The 26,187-nt window shown below is 45.5% G+C and overlaps 1 protein-coding gene across 1 annotated transcript in view; it reads left to right on the top strand.

Annotated features, from left to right (window-relative positions):
• Nucleotides 1-26,187, top strand: part of LOC133341908 (calcium-activated potassium channel subunit alpha-1-like) — a 160,039-nt gene that overhangs the window by 44,018 nt on the left and 89,834 nt on the right. Inside the window, 2 exon segments of the mRNA XM_061550729.1 lie at nt 590-665; nt 12,834-13,004. Coding sequence (XP_061406713.1) covers nt 590-665; nt 12,834-13,004 — 247 coding nt within the window.

The raw sequence follows: 26,187 nt of genomic DNA, 5'->3' as shown, positions 1-26,187 counted from the left end.
AGCCCTGTGACTCTACTCATTTGGGTTTGTTACAAATGCAACGCGTAATCTAATGTGAGTATTGTTTTACAAGTGCGCAAAATCATATGACAATACCATGAAACGTAAAATTAATAAGGAATAGAAAACGCATGCGGTATTTAAACATCCATTATTATCCACATACAGGATGCTCTTGAATAGGTGTAAGACTCGGTGAGCTTTCCTCGATAATAAATGGTGTGGTAATAATGTTCTGATGATGACCAAATTATCTGGAATTTGCCCAATCTTATCAGATCTCAGAAGCTAAGGCTGAGCCTGGATAACGCTTGACTGGCAAACAACATGCAAACCCAGGTGGTATAAGCTGCTGGGATACATGCGTGGCAAGCAGAGGGCAATGCATCGAACTACTGTATATTGTTGTACCGTACATAGCTCTATGCTCCCACATCTCTGCTCCCCACCTTCACGAACCAACTCGCTCTGATCAGCATGACAGAGAATTGTCAAGTAACCCCCCAGCAGTCGACTGACAAAAAGGTTGTACATTTACATGATTGTTATCTAATGGTTGTGTGTGTGTGTGTGTTTTAATATCTTTCAGTAATTCCATCAAGCTGGTAAACCTGCTCTCAATCTTCATCAGCACCTGGCTCACTGCGTCGGGATTTATCCACCTGGTGAGTCGGCTCCACGCCAGGGTAGAGTAGTCATTTGTCTGCCTCCTATGCCTCCCACCTGCCAGGTCTGAACTGGCACACGTGTTGTACCTGCCAGGTCTGAACTGACACACGTGTTGCACCTGCCAGGTCTGAAGTGGCACGCGTGTTGCACCTGCCAGGTCTGAACTGACACACGTGTTGCACCTGCCAGGTCTGAAGTGGCACGCGTGTTGTCCACTTTCAGTATTTATTTGTGTTATATTAATGTGCTCTAATACACTCTTGTCTGGCCGCGAAGTGGTTAACGCACCTATGTGTTCTCATTCTCGTTGGAGATTAATTATACCAACCTGAACTACTTAACTAAAATTACACTTTTTTAATTTTAGCAGGTAAGGCCCACTGAGCTATGTAGCTCCTTTTCAAAAGTGACCTGGCCACAAATGATAGCTCAATGAAGTGGCTTATCATGTGAAAGTTTATAGCAGTCAAATATTCTAGGACCCGGAGAAAAGTCATGACACTGGGAGTCCACGCGACCACGGGGAGAACGAACTCCAAATATACAGGCATTAGGGTCGTGCTTGAACCCACAACTTCCTGTATACAAGACGAGGGAGTTAACATCTGCGCAGCCTGTTAACTTTTTCTTTGTTCACCTGCACTTTTCATAATTCTGCATACATCCCAAATCGCAAAAATGTTTTACGATTGTTAATAATTTATAAAGGATAATTATACATGTCGCTACCGTAGCATGAGACACAGTATCACAGCATTTCCTCATGAGTGCTGTGTAATTGGCAGTGTGTGTTTGAGTGCAGAGCCGAACCTATTTTTGCCACCATTAATTTCCACCTCTTTTCTCATACTTTAATTGGAATATGGTAATGATTGAAATGGCTTCATTTCGTGCAATTAAATATCGAGCTAATTTTAAAGTATGAAAATGGAAATGAAAATGTGGCGTTATAGATGTTGTGCTCCATGTTCTAGCATCAACCATCGGTGGGAGGTTGCCGAGCAATCTGTCGTGCGCTGCACCACGTAAGACAAAACAATATGGCATATCCGTTTTACTCATTAAATAACGTTCTTTGTAAATATTTGTTGCTGAGTTATCTAGATGTCGAATTCATTGACATTGATTAATTGGCACTTACATTCTCAATTTTGATGGGTAGTAATATTTTTTACGTTTTCTTGCGCAGACAGGTTCACCGTTGAGTTCACACGAGGGAAATGGCCACGTGACGTTTGAGTGAAATTTACCACTGCGTGGCATCTGCTTTCGTCACGTTGCACTTGATATCTTTTCCAAGAGTTCGCCACCGAGTTCCAATGTCACAACCTCGGCTGCTTCGTCATGAATTATCCAGTGCTTTCGGAAAATGTGAACGTGCGGCCCTGCGTTTTGCTCGCTCACTCGGCTTCTGGCAGAAGGGCCTCCATGAGAGGAAGGTTTTGAACCATTGGCGGCCCTCGAGAATTTATCTTCAGGCCCACCCCCCCTCCATGCCCCCCTCCATGCCCCCCTCCGTCCCTCCTTATGAGACGGCAGAGGAGATATTGACAAGAGGCAGTGGCGTAGCGAGATACAATGAATTTATCCCAAAATAGAGATGTAGTGAGTTGGGAGAAGAGAGATGCAGACAAGATGGAGATGACAGGTGAATTCGCTTTTCGTGTTTATTTTGTTTACTGTTTTAGGATTTGAAATTGGAGCTGATATTTAACGTACCTCTAAATATCATGAATCCAGAGCTTCTTGAGCTTCGTGGGGGGGGGGGGGGGGGGCATGCTTTTGCCATAGTTAGATAATGCTGTACCGGACGATGCCACTGGAATCAAGAATTGCCGTGCCGAGTAATTAACATCCAAAGAACATGTACAGTGTCATAAGCAAGGAGCCCATATACAACTTCAGAAATCTGTGGGATTTCCTGTAAATATCAAGAATCATCGTAATATTATTCCCACTTCAGCCTGGGTTATTATAAAATTTACTTTTAAAAGTCATGTTTTACTTAAGGGACAACTATTGCTGGAAATCCAAGTAATTTACAATCGAACGTAGAATTGATAGCCTCGAAATGCAAAGTACTGCAGTGCATTTTATAAATGAATAAGGGTGTAGAAGAGTATGGGGAGTGGTTATGTAAGGTTAGCGCGCTGCGCTACGAACCCAGCAACCCAAGTCCGTTTCCTGCTCACGGCCAACACCGGTGACGATTATCTGAACCGGTCTTGGGTCTCCCCTAGGTCGACTCAGCCTCAAATGAGTACCTGGTGCAGTGTGTAAACATTGCCACTTGTGAGACAAAGGCGGCCGGGCGTGGTGCTGACCACCCAACCCCACGTGTGCCGTGCCGGCCTTCATAGACGCTCGCTAACAGCACTTGCTAAGGCTACATGGGAGATCTTTGTCTTTGGGTAGGTACATTAAAGAGCTGCTGTTTATTTTAATTGTCATGACACTGGGAGGCTCTTTGTCGCCAGCTTTGCCGCGGCATATTTGATTACACGGGGAAGGAAGGGTGTGGGGCGAGCCGGAGATAAGAGGGCTTCGCTCCATTTCAAACCGACTCCCCTCCTGAGCAACCCCCCCGGGCTTTGTGCCCTCTGCGCGCGAGGCACTCCGCCGGGTGTTTTGCCGTCACCTGACGACGCGGGTGGCTGCCCAGGGGAAGTGAAACGTGACCTGGCAGACAACGGCGCCAGTCTCGGGTTGGAGGGGGTCTTCAGTGGGATACTGCCAGCTAGGGTAACCAACCGCCAGTTACGAGGCAAGTCTGGCTCTCAGAGCCAGCTGCCCGGTCTGAAACGCTCCTGATTTCTCGAACTTCTGCCTTGTTTTTGGGAGTTAGTCCATGGTCTCAGAGTAGATAGTAGGTATTAAGCATGTTATGATATTACAGTACCTTCAGCGGCGTAGTAGCTACATTGTCAGATCAGGGGGTGTGGCAATTGGTCAGGTGGGGCCCCAATATTTGATTTGTCTCGCACAGTCGCACCCCTCGGCTATTATCTTGCATGATCACATCGTTACGCTCACGATCTCGAACATTTAACGCTGTAGGGGGTACTCCGTGTTCAATACGTTTTTGTTCTTTGACACTGTTGTTGTTGTTGAAAACAAATCTCATGGTGGCTGTTAAGGGGGGCCCCCAACTCGTAGTTTTGGCCACCCGGGGGGCCAAGGTACCTCCTGCCTCCACGCTCGTTACACCGCCGTATGCCTCCCTTTTCCAGGCATTCAATGAATGTCACTTTATTTTGCTGTCTCGTTTGTGTTTATAATTATTTGCGTCTCATGTTTGTGCAGTCGTTTTTTCATTTAACCGAACAATAACATTCCATTTACGCATAATACGCATACATTGTGAATAGCTGATTATCACACACATGATCCAACGCATGTATTGTGATTGGAAGAATCAATTTTAATTCATGACTTGATGCAAACATTACCACAATAATATGCATGTAAAAATGCATCTGCTTTGCAATTTAATAATTTGTGATGATTGAGAGTCATGACTTGTTTTCAAATTAAATTTTTTTTGTAAATGTTTTACTGTCTCTCTCATATATTCTGTCTTGTTGGTGCTTGCTCTTTCAACAATTGCAAGCAACGTGCATTAACTGGATATAGGAGGTTAAGTAGATGACACAATTCGATGCGTGTTTTGTGCGCGTAACAATCGGCTTTAATCGATGAATTATAAATGAGTTTCTGAGTTTTGTGTTCCTGGCATTGCATTTCCAGAATGAATAGCTTTATAGGTATTGTGAAACGTGATATGCCTAAACTGTGCTCATTTTGTTGGGCAGGTTGGTGAAGAAGGAGATAGAGTAAGCCATACCTGACGATGCCTCTACCGTGACATCATTAAACTAGATTAGAATGTATTCAAATCAATAGGCCTTGAACTGGCAGGTTGAGTGGCCTGTGAAGTGGAGGAAGCAGGTAGCCACTCCTCCTCTTTGGCTGCCAATATCCGCTGTCCACAAATCCCTCCAATTGTCTTGTCTGTTGACGTTCAAGCTAATGATCTTACTCTTTTCCATCACAGCATGACTCAGGCCTCTCAAAGCCTGATAACCTAACCCACACAGATGACATTAAGTTGCTCATGTCATCAGCAACATCATCATCAGTCACGGTCAATCAACTGCCGAATGAAGGTCTCCCCTAGCTGCCGTGACCTTTCTCAGCTGTGTTCACGGTTCCTTTGGGATGCACGGTTTTGGGGATTTTCCCATAATGCTTTGTGTCTGTTTTAATGTTAGCATACACACAGTCTAGACACACAGTAATATTTTTTTCTTTCAATACAAAGGTCTGTATATGTGTGTCGACAATATTGAGCGTGTTGAAATGCAGCATTGATCCCTAAATTAGAGTTAATTGACTCATACAGTAGCTTAAAAGGTGGCAATTACATGCAACAATTTCAACTTTTGATGTTTTTTTTAACCCATTTTGGCCTTGCTGAGAGTGAAAGAAAGGCAAGTGAAGGGGGCTGGACCTAGTTATATCTAACTTGAACCCATTATGTATTCAGCAACTACGCGTATGCAGTTTGCCTTGGTTTGTATATATCGCTGGGTCATCGCCAAGGGCAACATATTTTTTCGTATTTAATTTGCTGTATCTTGCTTACCGATTCATGCATATGGCACTGAATAAATCATGTGTATACAAAAACAACATCTGGTCTGCTCCACTTCCATCCTAAAACTGTGGAGGGTTCGTTTTTCTTCCATCTCGAGAATATTCGACAATTTTAGATCGCGTTTTATGTGGGCGTCACTGAATGTTGCCCACCGAATTTGAAAGAGATGTTGCATGCTACTGGCCGGCGACTGCGTCTGTAGAAAACTACTGCGTGAAGGTCACAAACACTGACGGGTTTTCATATCCGAGGTCACTCACAGAGCATGGAGGCAAATCATTTATCATTGCTGAAGAAGGCGTTCCCTTGAGGGAACACCGGGGTGAGATCTGATAATGTAGTTTTACACTGAGATAAGCATTTCACATGTTTACGTTGCCCTTTATATTTTTTTACGTGAGCCCACTGCACATTTTAATAGATGCTTCCATGCCTTGGAATATGACCCCAGTTTTTAAAAAAGGCAACCAATAGCTGGAAAGAAAAAGCACGCAGCTGTATGGACATTTATAAAGGTTGCAATACAGATCCGGACCTGCTAATTCAGGTAGATTTTAAACAATTTTAAATGACATAACCTCCTTTTGATAATGAAGGATAATATAAAATTTTTTCTAAGATATAGGATCATGTGACGTGCAGTGGAGGTAATGTGAGGCTTTAAGCGGTCGCTGAATCTGATGCGCCATCGCTCTGACAGGACAATTCCACGACAATATGGAAACTCTCCATGACAACTCGAGGCTCGCGTTGACCAACATTGTTTTTACCCATGTGGCATTTGATGAAGTCGCCGATCTAGGGAGTCAAGGGAAAGTAGTCAATAGGTGTGCCGCAACCCTTTTATTTTATTTTATTTCTCAGTGGAAATCTGAACTTGCTGAGGTGCGTACGGAAGGATTGGATACAACAAAACAGCCACCCACATTAGTTATTTATACTGCTCCCACGAATGCCTACTGCCCAAAACGTTGGCCTGCTGTATATTTTGAACCATCACGTGAACTCCGGTCATCCTCGCATCGGCGTTTGGCTGGCCATTGGAACAAAGACGGTTACTGCATCGCACGCTTTAGATGCGCTTCTGCGGCCGTCTGGAACGCTCTCGCTTCGATGTTAGGAAGCTGCTTTAGCTATGCACTTTTAAATCAAGATTGAAAACTAATTTCTTCACAAATGCTTTTTTATTTTTAGTTTGTTGTCCTTCCCCGCACCTCCGATGAGCACGGTTAGCTACGTACGGTGTGAAAGAAGTTCAACATGTATACATACGTACATTCTTTTCCATTCAAAGGCAGTGTTAATGACAAACGCGGTGTTTTGATAATTAATTCGTGCCCGTGCACCTTTTCCAATGCGGTCATTTATAAGTCGGTGCTTCTCAACCCCCGTTATTCCACGTCACTCACTTCTTGATCTTGGCCAATCACGCACGCGGCGACCGAGGGAGTTCAAAGGGCATGGGAGTGAGGTGTGGGTGGGGTGTCACGGGTGGCCTGCGGCTTGTACTGAGGTGCGACCAATGGTGAGGTAGAGAGGGCCGGGGGGAGGGATCGGTCACGAAGCAGCACGAAGAGTTCTTCTGTCCTAGCCTCTTTAATTTCCCATAATTCCATAAATGCAATGGCACGCCTGGTGGGGGTGGAGGCACTGGTTGCGAAGCACTGCTTCAAGTCGTTTTTTTATATTAGGGTTTAAGTTGAGCACCATAAATTATGATAACTTTTGACGATTGTGATAATCTAAGGGCATTTTATATTGGCATTACAGGGACTCCTCTACTTACGAACGAGTTAGGTTCCAGAGGTCTGTTCGTAAGTCGATTTGTTTATAAGTCCAACTTTACTCCTGTCGATTCCAAACGTGTTGTACGGCATGTACACTAAACACGGGGGCATGGCTTTAAAAGTTGCATAATCTGCTGCAGATGTAGATGCCACTGGTTCTTCATGTTCTGCAGATGTAGATGCCACCACCGCCATCTATTGCACGGCGGTTGAACTTACGACTCTCGGTCTAAAACAGGCAACTGGACATATTGAAAGGTTTGTTCGTATCTCTGAAAGTTTATAAGTCGAATGTTCATAAATAGAGGGGTCCCTGTACACACTCACCACTGAAGTGCGTTTTTGGAGAGGTCAATGGAGAAAGTTGACATGCAAATACCTGAATCACATGAACATGTTTGAATTGACGTTTACAGAGATTGAAGCGGCAAGTGAAGCAGGTTTTTGTTTATATTTGAATTGCCATTGCTATATCTGCGGGTTATACAGATGCTTGTGCCTTTCTCTAAGGCAGTGCGTGGGGGGAAACACGTATTACCATAAGATAATTGAACATGTAATACATTTTTATTATCTCGTCACGAGACATGGGAGTACATCACTGGGAATCGATCTCTCGCAACAACAACAAAAACCACCCCACAGTGGCCTGAACATAGTTCCTTGTGCAACGTGCGTGTCGCCCAATCGCTTTGGCTGGCAACGTCGTCATTACCTTTGGAATCGCACCGTCTCTTTCACACACTCCTGTCACGTCTTCAAGGCCGGGCTTTGCTCTTGCTCAGCATTTTAGGGCGTAGACTTCTTCTTCTTCTGTCGAGCAAGTAAAGCTTTAGTTATTAATGCACTCGGAAAGTCTCTTGTTTACTTTAATAATTTCTCAACTAAATTGTTGATTTTCAGCTCCTCGGTCAAATCCACTGCTGGACGAAGGCCTCCGCATGCCGTGTCAGTCTTGGGTGTTGTTTGACCATACTTCATCATGTTGGTCAGTGTGGGTTGGTGGGAATTTTGCTCAGGTCAATGGGTTTATAGCAGAGTGTGCTAACCAAGGTACCACCACTCTACCCCCCATTTCTTTTCAGTGTATGTGTATATGTTTTAATATAAAGTTAAGTGCAATGAGCATGTGGTCACGTGGCCCACCTGGTGACCTGATTCACATGTTGGTGGAGGAGAGGTGGATGTTAGTTTTGCGTAAATAGATCATTATATATGGCCAGCTCTGCAGTAGGTATTTACATTGCTGGACCATTTTTTCACTATTCTGTCGCTGCATTAATTGGGTCCCAGACATTATTTTAATGACTTTTCGAATTTGCTTTTTTGTACAAACCAAAATGTGGTACGTAACTCAATTTACAGTTCAACTTAATGTGAGAAGAACTTAACATGCAGCAGGTGGCGTCTGCAATGGATACGGCAGACTGCCTTAGCGGACACCTCCTGTGGAGACAAAGCCAACTTGGCAGCTGCGGTTATTATAAATATTCAATACGAAATTGGCCCAACATTCGACGGAAGAGTCGTCTCCCGTCCTGAAAGATACCTTAGAGACTCGCCGTGCTTTTCCTGGCTAAACAATGGTTATTTGCTGGATACACAAAAAAGCTTATTGTTACCGCATATAAAATAACGAACAAGCGATACAGATGGATCCGACGGCGTGTAGCAATCGATGCGACGCGTGTCCTTTCACCGCGATTAAGGGGTAGGAGGGGGGGGTGCTACTACGCAAGGCTCCAGCTGCACTCGGAGCCAGTGGAGCCGTAGTGTGCGGTGCCACCGTAATGGAGATTCCCCACGAAGAAGGAGAGGGAACTTGGTTGGCCAAATGGACATTAATTTGGTGGTGCAGGGCCTATCCCCAAGCCGGTCCTGGTTGCCACCTGCCTGGGGTCGACCCAGACGGTCTGGGAATTGGAATCCGTGTTTGGCTGGTGGCATGTTGAACATTTTTTTGACAGCATACTGCACAGTTTGGATAGACCTTAGTAGACTAACTGAAAAAGAATGGCCGGCTTGAGGTGTGTGGACACGGTGGCGACACGGTGGTGGTAGTAGGGAGCGATAGTGTAGTGGTTAGTGTAGTGGTTTGTGTAGTGGTTAGCACGCCGCGCTACAAACCTGGCGACACGAGTTCGATTCCCGCTCGCAGCCAACATCAGGGACGATTATCTGAACTGGTCCTGAGCCTCCCCTAGGTCGACTCAGTCTCAAATGAGTACCTGGTGCGGTGTGTAAACATCGCCACTGGGGAGACAACGGCGGTCAGGCGTGGTGCTTGCCACCCACCCCTTCGTGTGCTGTGCCCACCTTCATAGGTGCTCGCTAACAGCACTTGCCCCAACAGTCTGTTAAGTCTATGCGGGGGGGGATCTCTGTATTTGACCCACCGCATGCTGTGACGTGCGTGGGTGCCGTGAGTCACGTGTTTGGCACTGGTGGCTGAGCATCGACTGCTGGCCACGAGGCTTTTGGGCTCCGTATTGACCGCCCCTCACGCTGCCCAGTCCCACCTGTGGACAAGCACTGAACCACCCCCACCCGCTTGAGCCGTGCGGGATTTTAATGGGCAGATTTGGCCACTCGATTACTGACGCGACATGATATTTATTTACCCAGGAAAGCCTCACCTAGTCCCAAGATTCTTATTCACGGTGGAGGGGGGGGTCCTGCTATTTTTCACAGTTGGGGGACTACGCTTGCTGTATAATTTTCACAATAGAGCAATTTGAAGGTTACATTTCAATTGCGGACAATAACTATGGATATTTAGCGTTCACTGTGAAGCAAATGACACAATTTGTACGGTTAATGTACCTGCAGTATTAATATAAGGGGGACATGAGACTTGAACCACAGACCTGTAAAACAAACGGCAAATGCGCCGACACTTGGCGATGTCACTGTGGTGGTTGCAGTCCCAGTCTGCTGGTAGTTAGGGGCTTTACGATCATTCCATGATGTGGCGAGTTACAGGGACCATTGCAGTAGAATATCCTACTCCGTGACAACTGGCTCAATGGTGGTGATAGATACAGCAACTCTGGTATCGAGTTTTCAAAATCTATGCAAAGCGTGTGGATCTGCATAATTTTTTAAAATATATCAGCTTGAGAGAAATGAATCAGCAGGCACAGGTTTATTGCCATAGATATGCATTTTATTGAAGGAAATATATTCTCCTTTAATCAAGATTTCATGACTATATTCAATCATAGCAAACTGAGGACGCTGGTGCTGATTAGACCGATAGTATTGGTGGAGATGAAGATGGCAATTTGTTTTATCTCCACGTGTATGGAATAGAAAGGAATGCAATTATATCACCAATGCAGTCCTAACGTGGCTACTGAAGCACGTCTTGACATGAGGGAATATCCTTCGAGAACTTCTACAGGAAGCAGAGCTTGAAACTATGGCGGGAAATCATCTTGGAAGGTGGACACCACACAACCACTGTTGTAATAACTTCAATAGGTCATAACTTGAAATATATCATATTCATAATTCAGAGCCTTTCATCAACTCTCTGCTGAATGAATTACCTAGTATTGACCAGGTGGCACTCTGTCATCATCCCACAAACTCTTCATTTAAATCTTTGGGTGGCGGTTAACTTATTTAATCATCTTACTGGGGTCCACAGTAAGTCAACAGTGGTTGTTCTGTGGAGTGAATGCTGCCTGTCATAGGAATATATAATTTAAACTGCTGAGCTGAAGACCTCTGAAGCAGATGAACAATCGCCCAACAATCCAATCGAGTACAGGCATGCAAACGCTTTGACCTTTTTAGCATGGGCATTGGTGGCAAGGCCGGGAGACCGAATGACAATTTGCATTCGCAAAACCTGGCTTAACTGAACTCTCTCGTGGCCCAACGCTTGCCACGTGCATTCCCCTCACGAGACACCCAACCCTCACCTCACGTCACTTGCGTTGCACGTCATTAATAACACGGTCGTATTGCCAAATGAAACAAAGGCTTAGCGGCACAGTTTCCGATGGCTCTGCTTAATGTGCGTGTCGCGTGCTCGCTGCGATAAGGTCACCTTGTAAATCCGCGCACGCGCCGACGAAAGCCACCGCCGCATCCCGTTGCCGTATTCACGGTCACATCCGCCACGGATCTTGCCCGGTTTTCCACGTGCAGACGCTCACTGTCGCGGGCGCCTTTCCAATTCCCTCCTCGCCTCCAGTTTCGCCGGTTGCGTTAAGGTGACGAACAGGGCAGAGGCGCGTTTTTATTGGAGTGATTTTGTATTGAGGTTTTCCTGAAAGAGACCTTCGGAGAGAGTGGAAATTGAGCAGCATAGGATATTGGCTGAATGTTTTTTTTTAAAGACACGTCAGTAGCCACAGCTTCAAGTGTAATGATCGATCTTGAGATCTTGAGTGTTGGGAAAGAAGTGATAATACCAATGCATTTTGCGATGGTATTCTGGTAGCAGGTTGAACATTTGAACCTTATGGCGGTACCCCGGGATACCATAGTGCCACGGCTCTCGCACAATGTCCGTGATGCAGTCATTTTTAGTCTGTTGATGGTCGGCGATGAGGCAATCGACCCATCTCGACGAGCTGTACACGATGCACCACCGTGGTGCGTACGAGCCTTCAGGGTTTCAGGGCAATCGTCCTCGCTGCGTTTCGACATCGCTGAGTAGCACCGATTTCGGATTGATTGGTACCCCAGTCGTGGAGTTAAGTACACACCTGTAAAAAATAGTGTCCCCGAAATACAATATTTAATTGCCTCGGCCATTTTGTATTATTTGATACCCCGGGATACCACCAAAAGGATCATTTAATTGTATTTTTGGTACAGTAATTTTCTGCGGTATTATTTTATTATTTATGAATACATATAAACACCATGTTGAAATAATTTCAGCCAATCACAAACAGAATGTTTTACCTTTGTGTGTATATACACACGAAACATATTCTAAGGACTATGAGGCACTCTGGAAAGCAAGACACACCCAATACTTGTGCCCGGCTGACAATACATTTATACAAATCTGGTCACACGCACATGCGCACACACACCTACCGGATTTTAATATGCACCCCACAAACCTTTCTCAAAATACTATACAGCGTTAAAGAGTGGGTCTTATAATTTGGGGAATACGTTAAACACGTAAAATATATTCTTAGGTTTTTTCGGTAAAGTCACGTACCTACGTGACTTTACCGAAAAAAACCTAAGAATATGAATCCTTGCAGTCACGAAAGCTTCAAATCTACGTAAAATATATTTTACATATATGTTATTTCTGGATAGTTAACCGACTGCATTATTCAGCTCAACTTTTCAAAAAGTCATAATAGACCACAACGGGATGTCATTGGTGTGCACGGTCACCACGTGGCGAGATGTTAACTATCTCTCCTGGTATACAGGAGGTCGTGGGTTCGATCCCGACCCTGACGCCTGCTGTATACTTGGAGTTTGCGTGTTCTCCCCGTCGTTGCGTGGACTTTTTAGGGCATTCGGCTGCTATAAATTTCCACGCAATAAGCCACTTCGTTGAGCTATCATTTGTAATAGCCAAATCGCTTCTTGTCAAAGATCTACGTAGCTCAGTGGGCCTTACTTGGTGAAATAAAAAATAATGTTGTTTAGTTTATTCATGATTGACTGGACATATAAGCCTGCGCGATATCAAGTGTTCGGGCACTCACTCAGTCCCTGTGCCACTCTCGCAGGTGGAGAACTCGGGCGACCCCTGGAGGGACTTCCAGAACCAACAGAACCTGACGTACTGGGAGTGCGTCTACCTACTCATGGTCACCATGTCCACGGTGGGCTACGGCGACATCTACGCCAAGACCACGCTCGGACGCCTCTTCATGATCTTCTTCATCCTGGGAGGCCTGGTGGGTGTCTGCTGTGGGCATTGTGAATAGCGACTTAAAGATCGATCATCATCATCATCGCGATCCATGGGCGGATAGCCCGTAAGGTGTCCCCTGCACATGTTGTCATTTGTTTACAATTGACTCTGTCTTGTGCCAGAATGCTGAAGTAGCGCAACATCTTTCTGGCACCAATCTTTTATGATGTCGTCAAACCATTATCTGTGAGGTCTTCCTCTCTTTCTGGTTCTTTCCATTTTTCCCCAACAACACACTTTTCATGTTCCTGTTGTTATTCATCCTACATATGTGTCCAACACGAGTGGCAGTTTCCTTCTCGTCACTGCCTGCATCAGGTCTTCTTCTATGTGCAAACCTTTTATTGCTTCTACATTGGTCACTCTATGGGTCCACATCTACATCATGCGATGACAGATTCAGGTGAGGCTGAATTAATTTCTGCTGCTGATGTTGCTGTACCTCCGTTGAGTTTGCGAAGTTGGCAGCGGTTCACAGTGTGCCCTGCGGTTTACGATGCGCTCTGCGGTGTACGATGCGTCCTATGGCTTGCAATGCACTCCACAGCGTGGAATGGTGCTCGACGTTTTGGTCAGGGTCTCCGCATTCGTGTTCTGCGCTTCCTTTGACTTTCGACTTATGAAGGTGGTGACCAGATCTGGCATGAGTTGTGTGGATCAGAGTGTGCTACACTATAATCAATGACATCATCAGCATTGTCATAACTACCTTTCATAATAGGGCTTAATACTCGTATGTGTAACATGAAACTCAAAATGCATCAACATAGTAATTATTCTAGTTATTACAACGGATAAAAGGGGAACTAAACATCTGTGTTGCGTTAGTGTGAACAATACTCAAAATAAACTGCAGATCTCTGGTAGTTCTGAACCAGTCGTGGAAATTCAGCATTCCTATAGCAGGTTCTATTCCCTCCATGAAAAAAAGACTATCGCCTTCCAACAAAGCAGTAGGTACTTTATCTACTCGAAGGGGATGATGGGTTGAGTGGGTCACCAACTTGGATTTTGAACACACTAGTGGATTACTCTTCCTTAGGTGGATATCAACTTGCCTCGAGAAAAACTGAACAAAACCAATACTTTGTAGTGTGTCAGAGTAATCAATAATAGGATAAACACTCCTGGTGAACAAGCAGATCATAACGTAAGTTCATCTTGGCATCCTGTGCTTAATTCAATATTTTCAGAGAATTGTTGAGTCAACAGTGTCGATTTCACAAGCTGTGTGCTGTAATTGGACGCGGCTGCTTACGAACATGCAATAGCTGTTCATGCAGTGGTATGATTGTGGGAATGTGCCTCAGGAACCGTACAGCCAAGTGTCCCAATGTTGATTCGGCAACATTAAAGTAACCTGAATTTCCACGGATTATTTTGAAATTCCAGTTCAACAGCCGTCACCACGAGCAGCCCATCGCACATTGTTGCCATGTTCTTCTGTCTGCAAATTTTAGGGGGCAGCTTGTTACGTGGCTAGTGGAGACAATGGGGCACACGCATGTAACACACCTTGTGAAAGACCCAACGGAAGAAAATCCCTGGGTTTTGATCTTGTATCCACTGCACAAACCATGGCAGATGCGGATACCTGATGTGGTCATCCATAACAGACCGTACAAGACCATGTAACGATTCAATGCCCCGATCCACAAATACGAAGGAGACATCACAGCGAGGATGATACAACTCTGCTGCTCCTGACGCGGTTATCTGGCTTGACCACATGAATGTGAAATTGTAGTTGTTGCTCTTCATCTACATTGGCCATACGAAAGAAGAATATAAATTATACCGCATATTCATAATAAACGTTTTTGGGTTAGATCGCGTTATTTATAAATGTGTCGTAACCCTCCGCCACCCGACACGGCCAATCAGCCTACGTGTTAACTTGTACTGCATACTCTGCAGGAATGCCTCACTGTGTTCCAAGGCTCATTTTCGGGAACTTCTTGCATTAGGATATTTGGCCAATAACCATTCATGCATTTGGCTTGTCGGAAGAAACTGGAGAACCCAGAGAAAACCCACATAGGCGACAGGATAAGGCTCAGAACTCATGCGCTCAATAATGTTTCGGCTGTACTGCCGTGTCCTGGTCACCTCAGAGCCCCAGCCTATAACCCCACTGAGCCTCAGAGAATGGAAGAGTGGAGGCACACCAGAGCGAATATGGTTGTAGGCACCTGCGAAGTGGCGTTGGTGGATCATGCAGACTCCCAATATGGTGGCGGACTGTGAAATCCCAAAACAACGGCAGTACGGCATGTGTCTTCCTCATTTGTCCGTCTAATTCCTTTTCTGGTGTTAGCCTTTCCTGTGTGGGATCCTCCAGGTACTTATTTTCTGTCCATACAACAACAAAAACACTTATTTTGGAACTGGCTAACAAACCCAATGCAGAACCCTCTAAAAAAACACACTGGAGACTCGGTGAACCTTTCTTTGATATATATTTTTGTTACCATTTTAGAGCATTATAACATAACGTTGCATTTAACACACAGGAGTAGAGAGCACAAACAAGTCGAGACTTAATTTTAGCTGCTAAGAAAAGGTAAATGGGTTTGGCCTGGGCACGGTGCTCCAAGCGGTGATAGCTGGTGGTCGAAACCAACTATGAAGGGGCAGCCAAGGGAAGAAATATTACCGAGCGTAGAGTCCATTAACCGTGGAGATGGAGTGATGAAATCAGCTCGTGTGCAGGCGCGAGGTGGATTGTTACATCACAGAGAGAGATGGCAGTGGCTTGGAGAGGCCTTCATCCAGGAGTGGCTAGATCATGATGGCTGGCGATGACAATATCACTTTCCTCACTAAACTATCCTCTCTAACTGTATAGCCGGAACGTTCACATTGCACCGTGCTTAGTCTGTGCATATGTATTGAAAACACTAAATCAGGGTTCATTTCATTTTGCAAGCGGTCTGGCTGAGCACATTGTTGTCAATCACCTTTTACCAGACTCCATGTGTTGGGGGTTGAGCACAAAAGCAATTGAGTCTCGAGTGATTTGCGGCGCTTTTTTAATTTGCCCACACAAATGGCCTGACAGCGGAGGCATGGATAATCATATCAGCGCTCGTGCGTATATCAAACATCCAGTGTCTAAACGCACAGCTTTCCTTTACACCTCTTGCAGTCAAACACAACAACAGCACCACCACCTGTGCTGTGTTATTTGACATCTTATTTTTGGAACTGACAAATACTGCATGCATGTTTAGCGTGCGGGTTTTCTAAAGCAATGATGAAGATCCCCTTTTTCAGTACTCTATTCAACAGGGGTCCCCAACCCCCGGGCCGCGGACCGGTACCGGTCCGTGACCTGTTAGGAACCGGGCCGCACAGCAGCAGGTGAGAGCGGTGAGTCCGCGCGTGGCCCGCCCCCATTGTTTTATTATTGACCACTTCCGTCCGTGCCTATTTCCCGCACTGCGCGCTTGTCTCAGTCACAGTTTTGGTAAGTCCACAAGCTCTAACCCCTAGTAGCCACAATGAGTAAAAAACAAACGTCGCTGGATAGCTTCTTTGAAAAGTGGGATAGACCCAATGATGAACCCCCCCCCCGGTCCGTGACAAAATTGTCTTCCACGAAACCGCTCCTGGTGCCAAAGAGGTTGGGGACGGCTGCTCTACTAGACACATTGTTGAGGGTGAGTGCCGTCAGTGAGCACCTGTTATGGACAGCAGCAGAACGCGCGTCGTGTCTTCAATAGAGCATAAACCGCGCCGAGGATGCCTCTTTAATGTTCTCCCCATTGCGTTTTCCTACACCCCACATGCTGGGCACTTTTTTTTATGCTGAGTTGACCTCAAGGCAGCCCCGAACACGTTCGGATGCTAATTGTCACTGATGTCAGCAAATCAACAGGAATCAAACTCAACTTGCTGGACTCAAAGTGCAGTGGAATCGCCAACATTTTCCATCACTGGCCACAAACGCAAAGACAAAGATCCGCCGTACAGCCTTAACAGACTGTAGGAGCAAGTGCTGCAGCGCGCTAACAGCTGCACTACCGCTCCTCATTTACGAACACACAGACATGTTTGCAAAACTGTTTCACACGCACAAGGCAACAACAAAAAACATCCCCCATATAGCCTTAAAAGAGTGTTTGGACAAGTGCTGTTAGCGAGCACCTTTGAAAGCCGGCATGGCACACGAGAGGGTGGGTGGCCAGCACCACAGCTGGACGCCTTTGTCTCCCCAGTGTTGATGTTTACACACCCAACCAGGTACTCATTTAGGGCTGAGTCGACCTAGGGGAGGCCCAGGACCAGTTCAGATATTCGCCACTGGTATACGTCATTAGTAGGAATCGAACTTGGGTCATCGGGTTCATAGTGCAGAGCTCTGACTACTGAGCCACTGCTCCCCCACACAAAGACCATCGCACGCACAACGAGCTGCTGTCTGTGTCAATAATGCCTCTCTTCACGTCTGTCTGCTTTATCCAGCGAATATTTCAGAGCAAAGTAACCACATTTCTTTTTTTATCTTTCACAAAAGACTTGATGACCTGAATCAGAATTTTTTATTACGATTTTTAGCCGGGGAGAAACGATGTAAGAAGCAGGATGGATATTGTTCAACTGCTGTGCGTGCTCGAACACGAATGTAAAAAACGGCATGTCGAGTAATGCGTGCAAATAGATCAATAAGCGCCGTTTTGTTGAATGAATATACAGTAATAGATTTAAATTCCTTCGTCAAACCGCCGCTGGATGAAAGCCTTCCTGTGCTGTGTTAGTCGTGGGGGATTATTGACCATATTTCACCATGCTCGTTAGTGTCAGTTCGTGTTAAGCAAGGGGTCCATCAAGGAGCGGATTAAGTTATCACCCACGACCGGTGTCAGCCACGGGGTGGGTAGATAGTACATTGAGCTAACCACCCTCCGCCATTTTGGCTAATCGCCTGGCGAAGCTGGTTGTAATCACCAAGCGAAACGTCGTACTCAAATTGTAAAAGTTGTGGGTTTTATTCTCCGACACACCGTTGTGCTGAAGTGGTAACTAATTTGGCTGTGTCGGGTGGTGGTGGGTTTAACGGCACATGAATATTACAGGAAGGAACAAAATGTTCCACACTGCCCACCAGGGATTTTTTGTCTCTCTGACTGTCTATCGTGCATAAATATATAATATAAACAACTCTTTGATTGGTGGAGATCTACTGCCAGTACGGAGAGGGGAGGTGCCTAAGGGAGGAGGGTCAGGGGAGGGGCCTAAGGAAGGGGGGAGTCAGGAGAGGGGCCTAAGGATATGGGGGGGTGGTCAGGGGAGGGGCCTAAGGATATGGGGGGAGGGGCCTGAGGGAGGGGGGGTCAGGGGAGGGGCCTAAGCAAGGGGGAGGGGCCGATAGTGAAGGGGGCTGGCTACCTGGCTGGCTGCCTGGCTACCTCAAGTCACGTGATCTTGTACACAGGTAGGAACAACAGGTTCCACACTGCCCACCAGGGATTATTTGTCTGTCTGTCGTGCATATTTGTCCGTCGTGCACGAATGCGCTGTCCAACCAAGTTCCTACCTGCCCACTCCGAAGGAACGTGTTTACGCGATCTAACCCAAAAACCTTATTAATAATATTAGACTAATGCACCACCGCTCGATCACATCGCTTTGTCGAATGTACATTACTTCCATTCAATTAACATTGTAAGTGTGTTAATTTATAAAACAAAGTACGGTGATTAAAAAAACACCATATTTCATGCAAGAATGTCTGCGGCTAATCTATATTTGATTGCATTGTGTCCAATAACAGCGGTGAGTTTAGACTGGTCTCTCAAATGTAGTTGTTTCGTGGAAATCCTCTTGGGAGAGAATGAGCGGTAATGAGTTTGGTCAGTCAGAGTCGGCAAGGGGGGGGAAGGAATCAGGGGGGGGGTCTGGGAAGGAATCAGGGGGTTGCCAAAGCAGAGCAGAAATGGAAGATGGCTACATCGTGGGATTCTTGGAGCCTAAAATGACTTTTAATTAAATTCCATCGAAACTGCCACATGTTCCCGCCTGCGCTGTAAGTAATTGCATGCTGCTGCTGTTCTATGTGTGAATAGTATTTTAGGTGAATGAACTCTCAAATCCTCTTGTATGACACAGAGAGAGGCAGGATTGGCAGATTACAAAGAGATGGAGCGGTCATAATATGCCGACCTAAAGACATCTCAAAGGTGTAACAATAACGTAATGAGGCTCAATGAAGTTTCCTGGAAAGATAAACGACTCACTACATGTATCTGACCAGAACATATTCACAAATACACGCGCAAAGATCATAACCCTTCTTGCTGTACTGCCATCCTCTGGCCATCTCATAGCCCTGCAAGGTGGTTGTCGTACTCACATGTTGACTTCAGCATGACCAACCGACGGTGCTTCCACAGCTCTGGGTCACAGGCGTGCACCGCTAAACACAAACTCAAAACAAAAGCAGAATGTGGCTCTCCAGGATTCTGTGTGGCTCTCCAGTATACAGCACGGTTCTCCAGCACTCAATGTGGCTTCTCAGTGTGAAGTGCGGCTTCTCAGTATGCAGTGTGGCTTCTTCGTCTGCTGCATGCCTACATGGGTATTTGTTTTACAGCTTTGCTCACTCGTGGCCCATGGCTGTATGTATGTTGAATGTATGTTGAGCTTCTTTTGTACCTTCCTTCGCCAACCGTGCTACTCGGAGGCACAGGGGGAAGGACAACAAAACTAAACACAAAAAGCAGTTTTAAAGGAATGAGTTTTCAATCTAGATTTAAAAGTACATATCTCCAGTGGCTTCCCAATATTGTAAGGAAGAGCGTTCCAGACGGCCACCGAAGCACATCTGAAAGCGCGCGAAGCGGTGACCGTCTTTGTTCGACGGCCAGCCAAAATCCGCTGCGAGGATGACCGGAGTTTGCGTGCCAGTTCATGCTCCCTGACGAGGTCAGCAAGGTATTGTAGTTCATTTGTGCCAAGCACTTTGTGTGTAATGAGCGCGTAAATTAAGGTGGCAGTCATAGACGCACAGCTGATGATGTCCTGTGAAGGAGCCCATCAGCGCTGCCTGCGTGAGCAATGCGTTGCGCTGCTGCCGATTGTGACGCGATTTAAAGCTTCGCGTAAAATCTCACTCGGCGGACTGAGATGGTGAGCAGCACTTTGCTTTAGCCTAAGAAGTCGAAGTGTCTCCCTCAAGCCTCATAGACCGCAGACGTTTATATAAACGCGAGACAAATGCGCACCAGTGAGTTCCACACGCAGAGTAAATACAACATTAACAAGCCAATGGTTTATGCAAATAACCTAATCTTTTTTTAATCCGCTTATAAATATACTCTAAGCTTATTGGCCTTCCAAACGTATACGAACTGAGAACATTTGTTTAAACAGAAAAGAAAACACATTCTGGGCCGCATCAGCAGGCATGGGCCAGATGCTGTTGGCAAAACTGCTCAATCTAAGTTACAGGGCCCCTAAGTATAATCAGCTATAAAGGTGTATATATATACATGAACTCATTATGCACTGTTGTGTAGCGTTATGCAATAATAAAATAAATAGACTTGTGTTTTTGCATCTCTACGCAACTCGTTTGCGAGATGTTATTAGCGAGGGCACTCCGTCGACACGATGAGGCCCTTCCTGTCAAATAGAAAGAGCAACATGGTAAACAACAAAACACTTGATTATGCTCTGTTGTGACACACGGTAATAAAGAAATATGCCCGCATTATGTCCCCATGCTGGTTAACATATGTTTGGAAGGCCAACAGGCCTGTTCATTACTTCAGTATCCAGTGTGCCACGCAGGAGCTCATAATGAGTGTTTATACCGTTTTAGATGTTTCAGAATACATTGTTGTGTAAAGATCTACTCCCCGCAGACGTAGATAAATCATGATAGAAAACATATTAAATCCATGCTGTTCAAAACAGAACCATTGCTCGGTGCCTTACAAACAACACCAATTTCTGTTAGCCACTAAGTGACATTGACACAATTTCGGTGCTTGTGCCAGGCTCGGTGCACCTTGAGGTCACGTGAAGTGTCGAAGGCTCGCTGAAAGGAGATCATGGGTCAGATCCAGGTGTCATGGGTCGACTGAGATGACTGGCAGATGCACCACCTGAGCTCCCTACTGTGCCAACTTGCTGATTTTAGCTGCCTGCACTCCACTCATTGTTGTGAGCGTCGCTCCTCTGTCCTCCGCTGTTGTTGGAGGACGAATACCTCCAACTGCCCAGTAGCATTCTTCACATGCCTCCTCCACAGAGGCCGATCTTGACACTGTGGGTACCAGTCACCTGCAAGTCCAATAAACTCCACGTCTTTCGTTACATCGCCAGTTTATACTGGTAGGAACGACGTGGACCAGCCTACAATAGATGATATCGTCCGTCCGTCCATCCGATGTCCGATTACGTGTAGCAACATCGCCCCCTACTGAAAACACTTGGCATAACCCTACAAAACCTTTAGACTCTGTGAGGCTTTCCTGGCTAAACAAGTGTAACATTCCCTTATAATTCCCTGAGATAGCTTTTAATTAAAACTTTGAAATTAAATAAAAAAACTCACAGCGCCCTAAAGCCTACAGCTAGGCCTAAAGCCTAGAACTAGGCCTCAAAGTCTCCCTTCGTATCGTACCCCCGCGTGTGTGAAAGGGAGTTAATGTTTAACAATGTTACATTCCCTGATGTTTTAAAATAGAAACATTTACATTTAAAGCTTTTGCATTAATAATTAAAACATTTAAATTATACATTAATAATTAAAAAATTAAATAAAAAAATAACTCACAGCACCCTAAAGCCTACAGCTAGGCCTAAAGCCTAGAACTAGGCCTCAAAATCTCCCTTCGGATCGTCCAATTAGGTGTAGCAACATCGCCCCCTACTGCAAACACTTGGCAGGACCCTACAAAAACCTTTAGACTCAGTGAGGCTTTCCTGGCTAAACAAGTGTAATAATACATTATGTTTCTATTCTTTGGTTATTCGTTCCTACCAGCCCACCCCGCAGGATCCTGTTCTCTTCTCTAGCCAGGGCCGTGCCCATTTCGTCCCTTATATCTGGCCAAACAGAAGCTGTGTGCGCATGCGGTGGCTGGGCACGTTGGCTACATGATCTAGCCAGCCTCACATGCCGGAGGAACTCACTAATGGAACTTTGTCCAAATTTTTAAAGAATCTGTGAGCGCAAAATTCAGTCTGGTTAAACGCAAGATCCAGGCCAGCCTGAATGTTTCAAACCGGCACAGATGTGCTTTTAAAAGGCTGCATGTTTCGCAAGCATGGAGAAGGGAGTGCATAAATGTGGCCAAGAAGACTCAGAGCTTTGCATGGAGTAATAGGCCAGGTAGCGTCTACACAGCTTTACTCACCAGATGAAACTATAATGGCACTACTAATGTGGAGCAAGACCTCTACTGCCAAGCCAGAGTGGCCATAACTACACTACCCAGGTATGAAAACTTCTCCACTCCCTCCACAACTATTACATCACTCATGGGGAGTGGAGGAGGTGGAGTATTCGATGACAGAAGCAGGTACTTAGTTTTGGTGGGGCTGATGATACGGCCCCATTTTTTCGTTCCATTGGCTTCTCAGAGTGAGCAACAATTACCGGATCATTAGCATACATAAAATGGTTGACCAATAGAGAGCCATCCTTTGACCGCAGCCAGGCATCGATCAGCCTCCCATTGTATCTGTACCAGATGGAAATTCCTCTAGTACAGCCATGAATAGCTTCTCAAATACGTGGTCAAAGAAGATGTTAAATAGTGTAGGGGCCAGAGAACATCCCTGTCGCACCCCAAGGTGAACAGAAAATGGTTCTGACTCCCGGCCACGTAGCTTTACCCAGGAAAAACCACCGCTATGATGAGCTTTGATTATTGTTAGCAAAGCATCAGGGACTCTGAAAGCACGAAGAATAACCCAGAGCCCTGGCCTGTTTGATGGTATCATAGGCATGGATCAGGTCAATACAGCAGAGATGTAGGTCTTGTTGAAATGCCTTACACCTCTGCTGTAGTAGATGGACGGAGAAAATGGCATCTGTGCAGGACCGCCTTGGTCTGAAACCACATTGGGGCTCCTGGTAAGGCGATGTTGAACAATGCTTGCCCAGACCGGTAGACTGAGGAGGAAGATCTCCCAATAATTGTTTCATTCAGTCTGGGCCCCCTTCTTTAAAATGGGGACCACCATGGCATCCTTGAAATCCTGTACTACTGTACAAATTACTTTAATATGGGACCTTTCTTGCCAGTATCAAAGCAAAGATTAGGTGTTACCCTTTCTGTTAAGATGTTGAAACACCAAACAGAAACATTTTGCAAGGAATCATGTCTGCATTCACCACACATACTTGTGGTGATCATGCAAACAAAAACATGCTCTGGTAATATATGCATTGACTTTGAAACTGATTGGTCTACACCTGTTTCATTTGCCAGAAATGGTAAAACCTATTCTTATACAAATTATTTTACCATACTGTGCACTACTGTAGTGGAGTGTACTCCGCACATTAAATGTAAAAACACAAAAGACATACACACACAAAATGCACAAACACGCTTGTTAGCAAACAAACACGCTAACGTATGCTCACAAAACGCGTGCCTAAAACCTCTAAAAACTAACAAGACAGCAAAAATAGGTTAAACGCTTACACTACCAATCAAGTAAAGGCAAAATCACAACAATCACAACAACCGCCGTTCAGCAGACGCACACACGAACGCTCCCATTGAATCACGGCTTGCCGCAGCACAATCACCTGCCACCCATCAAATACTCACTCAATGCTGCCTCAACGACTGTCCAGAAGCCAAAGATCTCCCGTGTAGCCTTAACAGACTGTTGGGGCAAGTGCTGTTAGCGGGTAGCAACCTATGAAGGCACGGCACATGAGGAAGTGAGTGGCCAGCACCACGCCTGACCGCCTTTGACTTCCTAGTGGCGATGTTTACACACTGCACCAGGTTCTCATTTGAGGCTGAGTCAACCCAGGGGAGGCCCAGGACCGGTTCATATAATCGTCACCGGTGTTGGCCTGGGAGCGAGAATCGAACTCGGGTCAGCGCGCTAACCGCTACACCACCGCTCCCCAGGGCCTGATTAAGGCACTGGGTGTCTTTAGGGGCTGCAGCCAATGGCCTCTGTCAGCTGGAGGGCCTCCAGGGATTAAGTGAAAAGTTATTTCATTTGTGAATGCTTTTATTGTATTTGTTGTTGGCCTTGTAAAAATACATTTGATTTTTCTTTCATTTTATTTTCCTTTTGAAAATATTACTGGGGGCCTCACAGTACCTGTAGCCCAGGGGCCTACACAATCTGAATCCGGCCCTGCCGCTCCCCACTGTCCACACACACACATGCTCGCACACCTTTGCCATCAAACGTGCTCAGAGAGGAAATTCCTCATGAAAGAGCCACGTTCTGAGGCCTGGCTTTAAAGCAGACACATACGCGCATGGCTGAGTGGCTGAATTCTCTGAGAATATGCTCTTGGTAATGTTGGAGTGACTTTAGCCAAATCTCTCTGGCTGGCGCTGACCGAGATGGGCTGACGGGACAGCCAGGTGATCCGTATATGATACAGAGTCAGGAGAATTACAATGAACTCTGGTGAGAGCATTGGCATGTGTCCTAAACAGTTACACGAGATATTGAATGACTCATTTTTTCTTCAATTCTTCCGATGTCAATGCCCGCGATGGTTTGTGTGGAGCGACGAGTTCAGAATGAGCAGCAGCTGCAAGCCTGCGGATTGCCTTAATCATCGGCATGAATATTTCATAACTGATGCATTATTCCACTGGGAAACCATTAAATTAGTTGTTGTGATTAAAATGTATTTCCAATTTTCAGTGTGTTCGGTTTAACTGTACATTCATAATAAAGATTTTTAGGGTTATATCGCGTTATTTATAAATTTGTCGTAACTCTCCACCACCCGACACGGCCAAACAGTAAAAAATGTGTCACGTTTACAAAAGACAAATAGTTCACTACTTTAGCCCACCGGTATGTTGAAGAGTGAATCAACATCACTAACAATTTTGAGTACGACGTTTCGCTGGTAATTACATCCAGCATCATCGGGAAATTTGCCAGAATGGTGAAGCCCTCCACTTGCTCCCGGTCTTAAATAGAGCAGCAGCAGGGTGACGTCATCATTTAACCCAATCTGGTGCAGTGTACATGTCGTGTAACAATGGACGATGGTAAGCAGCACAACATAAACTCGGATTACAAAACTGTTTACATTTTGTATTGCACCTGAATGCAATGACACCGGCAGATGTTTCACATGAATCATAAAGCATTCAGACTATAAATACATTTTAGCTACATGCACTTAAAGGTTCCTGATCAATTTTTACGATTATTTTTCAGCCCCATTTGCTTCGAAATGACAATTTGGCATCGTGGTTTGTCCACGGTACCCTTCCACGTCATATTTTATTCTTTATTGTGCTGAAAAGGAAAAAAAGCGCCTAAACTGCACTGAGTGCTAGGATCCGCTGTGCACGCGTGCAAGGATGAGTAACATCACCCAGTAAATCAGGCAGTGTTTATGGCTTCCCCCTGCTGTCTCGTTTACAATTAAGTGCAGGCGTTTTATATTGACTTGCTTTTGCTTGATTGTGGTGCACTTTGAAACAAGCACCTGGGAATGAAAGACAACCCCATTCACACTGTGGCGGTGATTCTTAAGACAGAATGAACGTTCACAGGCTTCGTATCGTTGATGTGATATAGAACAGAGGAGGCAAAATGTCTCTGCACAAAAAGTATGGCGCACTGATTTATATCTGTGGCTTTCTCTGAGCCAGTGTTTGAAATTCCACATTCCTATGGAACTAGCCATCGAAAAAAGACAGTTACCGCATTGCGCGCTTTTAGATGCACTTCTGCGGCCGTCTGGAACGCTCTTCTATCTCCGATATTAGGAAGCCACTGGAGCTATGCACTTTCAAATCTAGATTCAAAACGAATTTATTTAAAACTGCTTTTTGTGTTTAGTTTGTTGTCCTTCCCCCGCACCTCCGATTAGCACAGTTGGTTACATACGGTGCGAAAGAAGTTCAACGCACATGCTTATACTCTTCTCTCAAAGACAAGAACAGTTGACATATAAGGCTTTAAAGGGGCTCACCCCACAT

The sequence above is a fragment of the Lethenteron reissneri genome, chromosome 12 (genome assembly GCF_015708825.2).
Source record: "Lethenteron reissneri isolate LAM-NWPU_2019-01 chromosome 12, ASM1570882v1, whole genome shotgun sequence".
In the NCBI taxonomy this organism is placed as follows: Eukaryota; Metazoa; Chordata; class Hyperoartia; order Petromyzontiformes; family Petromyzontidae; genus Lethenteron; species Lethenteron reissneri.
Note: the sequence above shows the minus strand (reverse complement) of the source record. Positions and strands in the feature narration are given on the sequence as shown.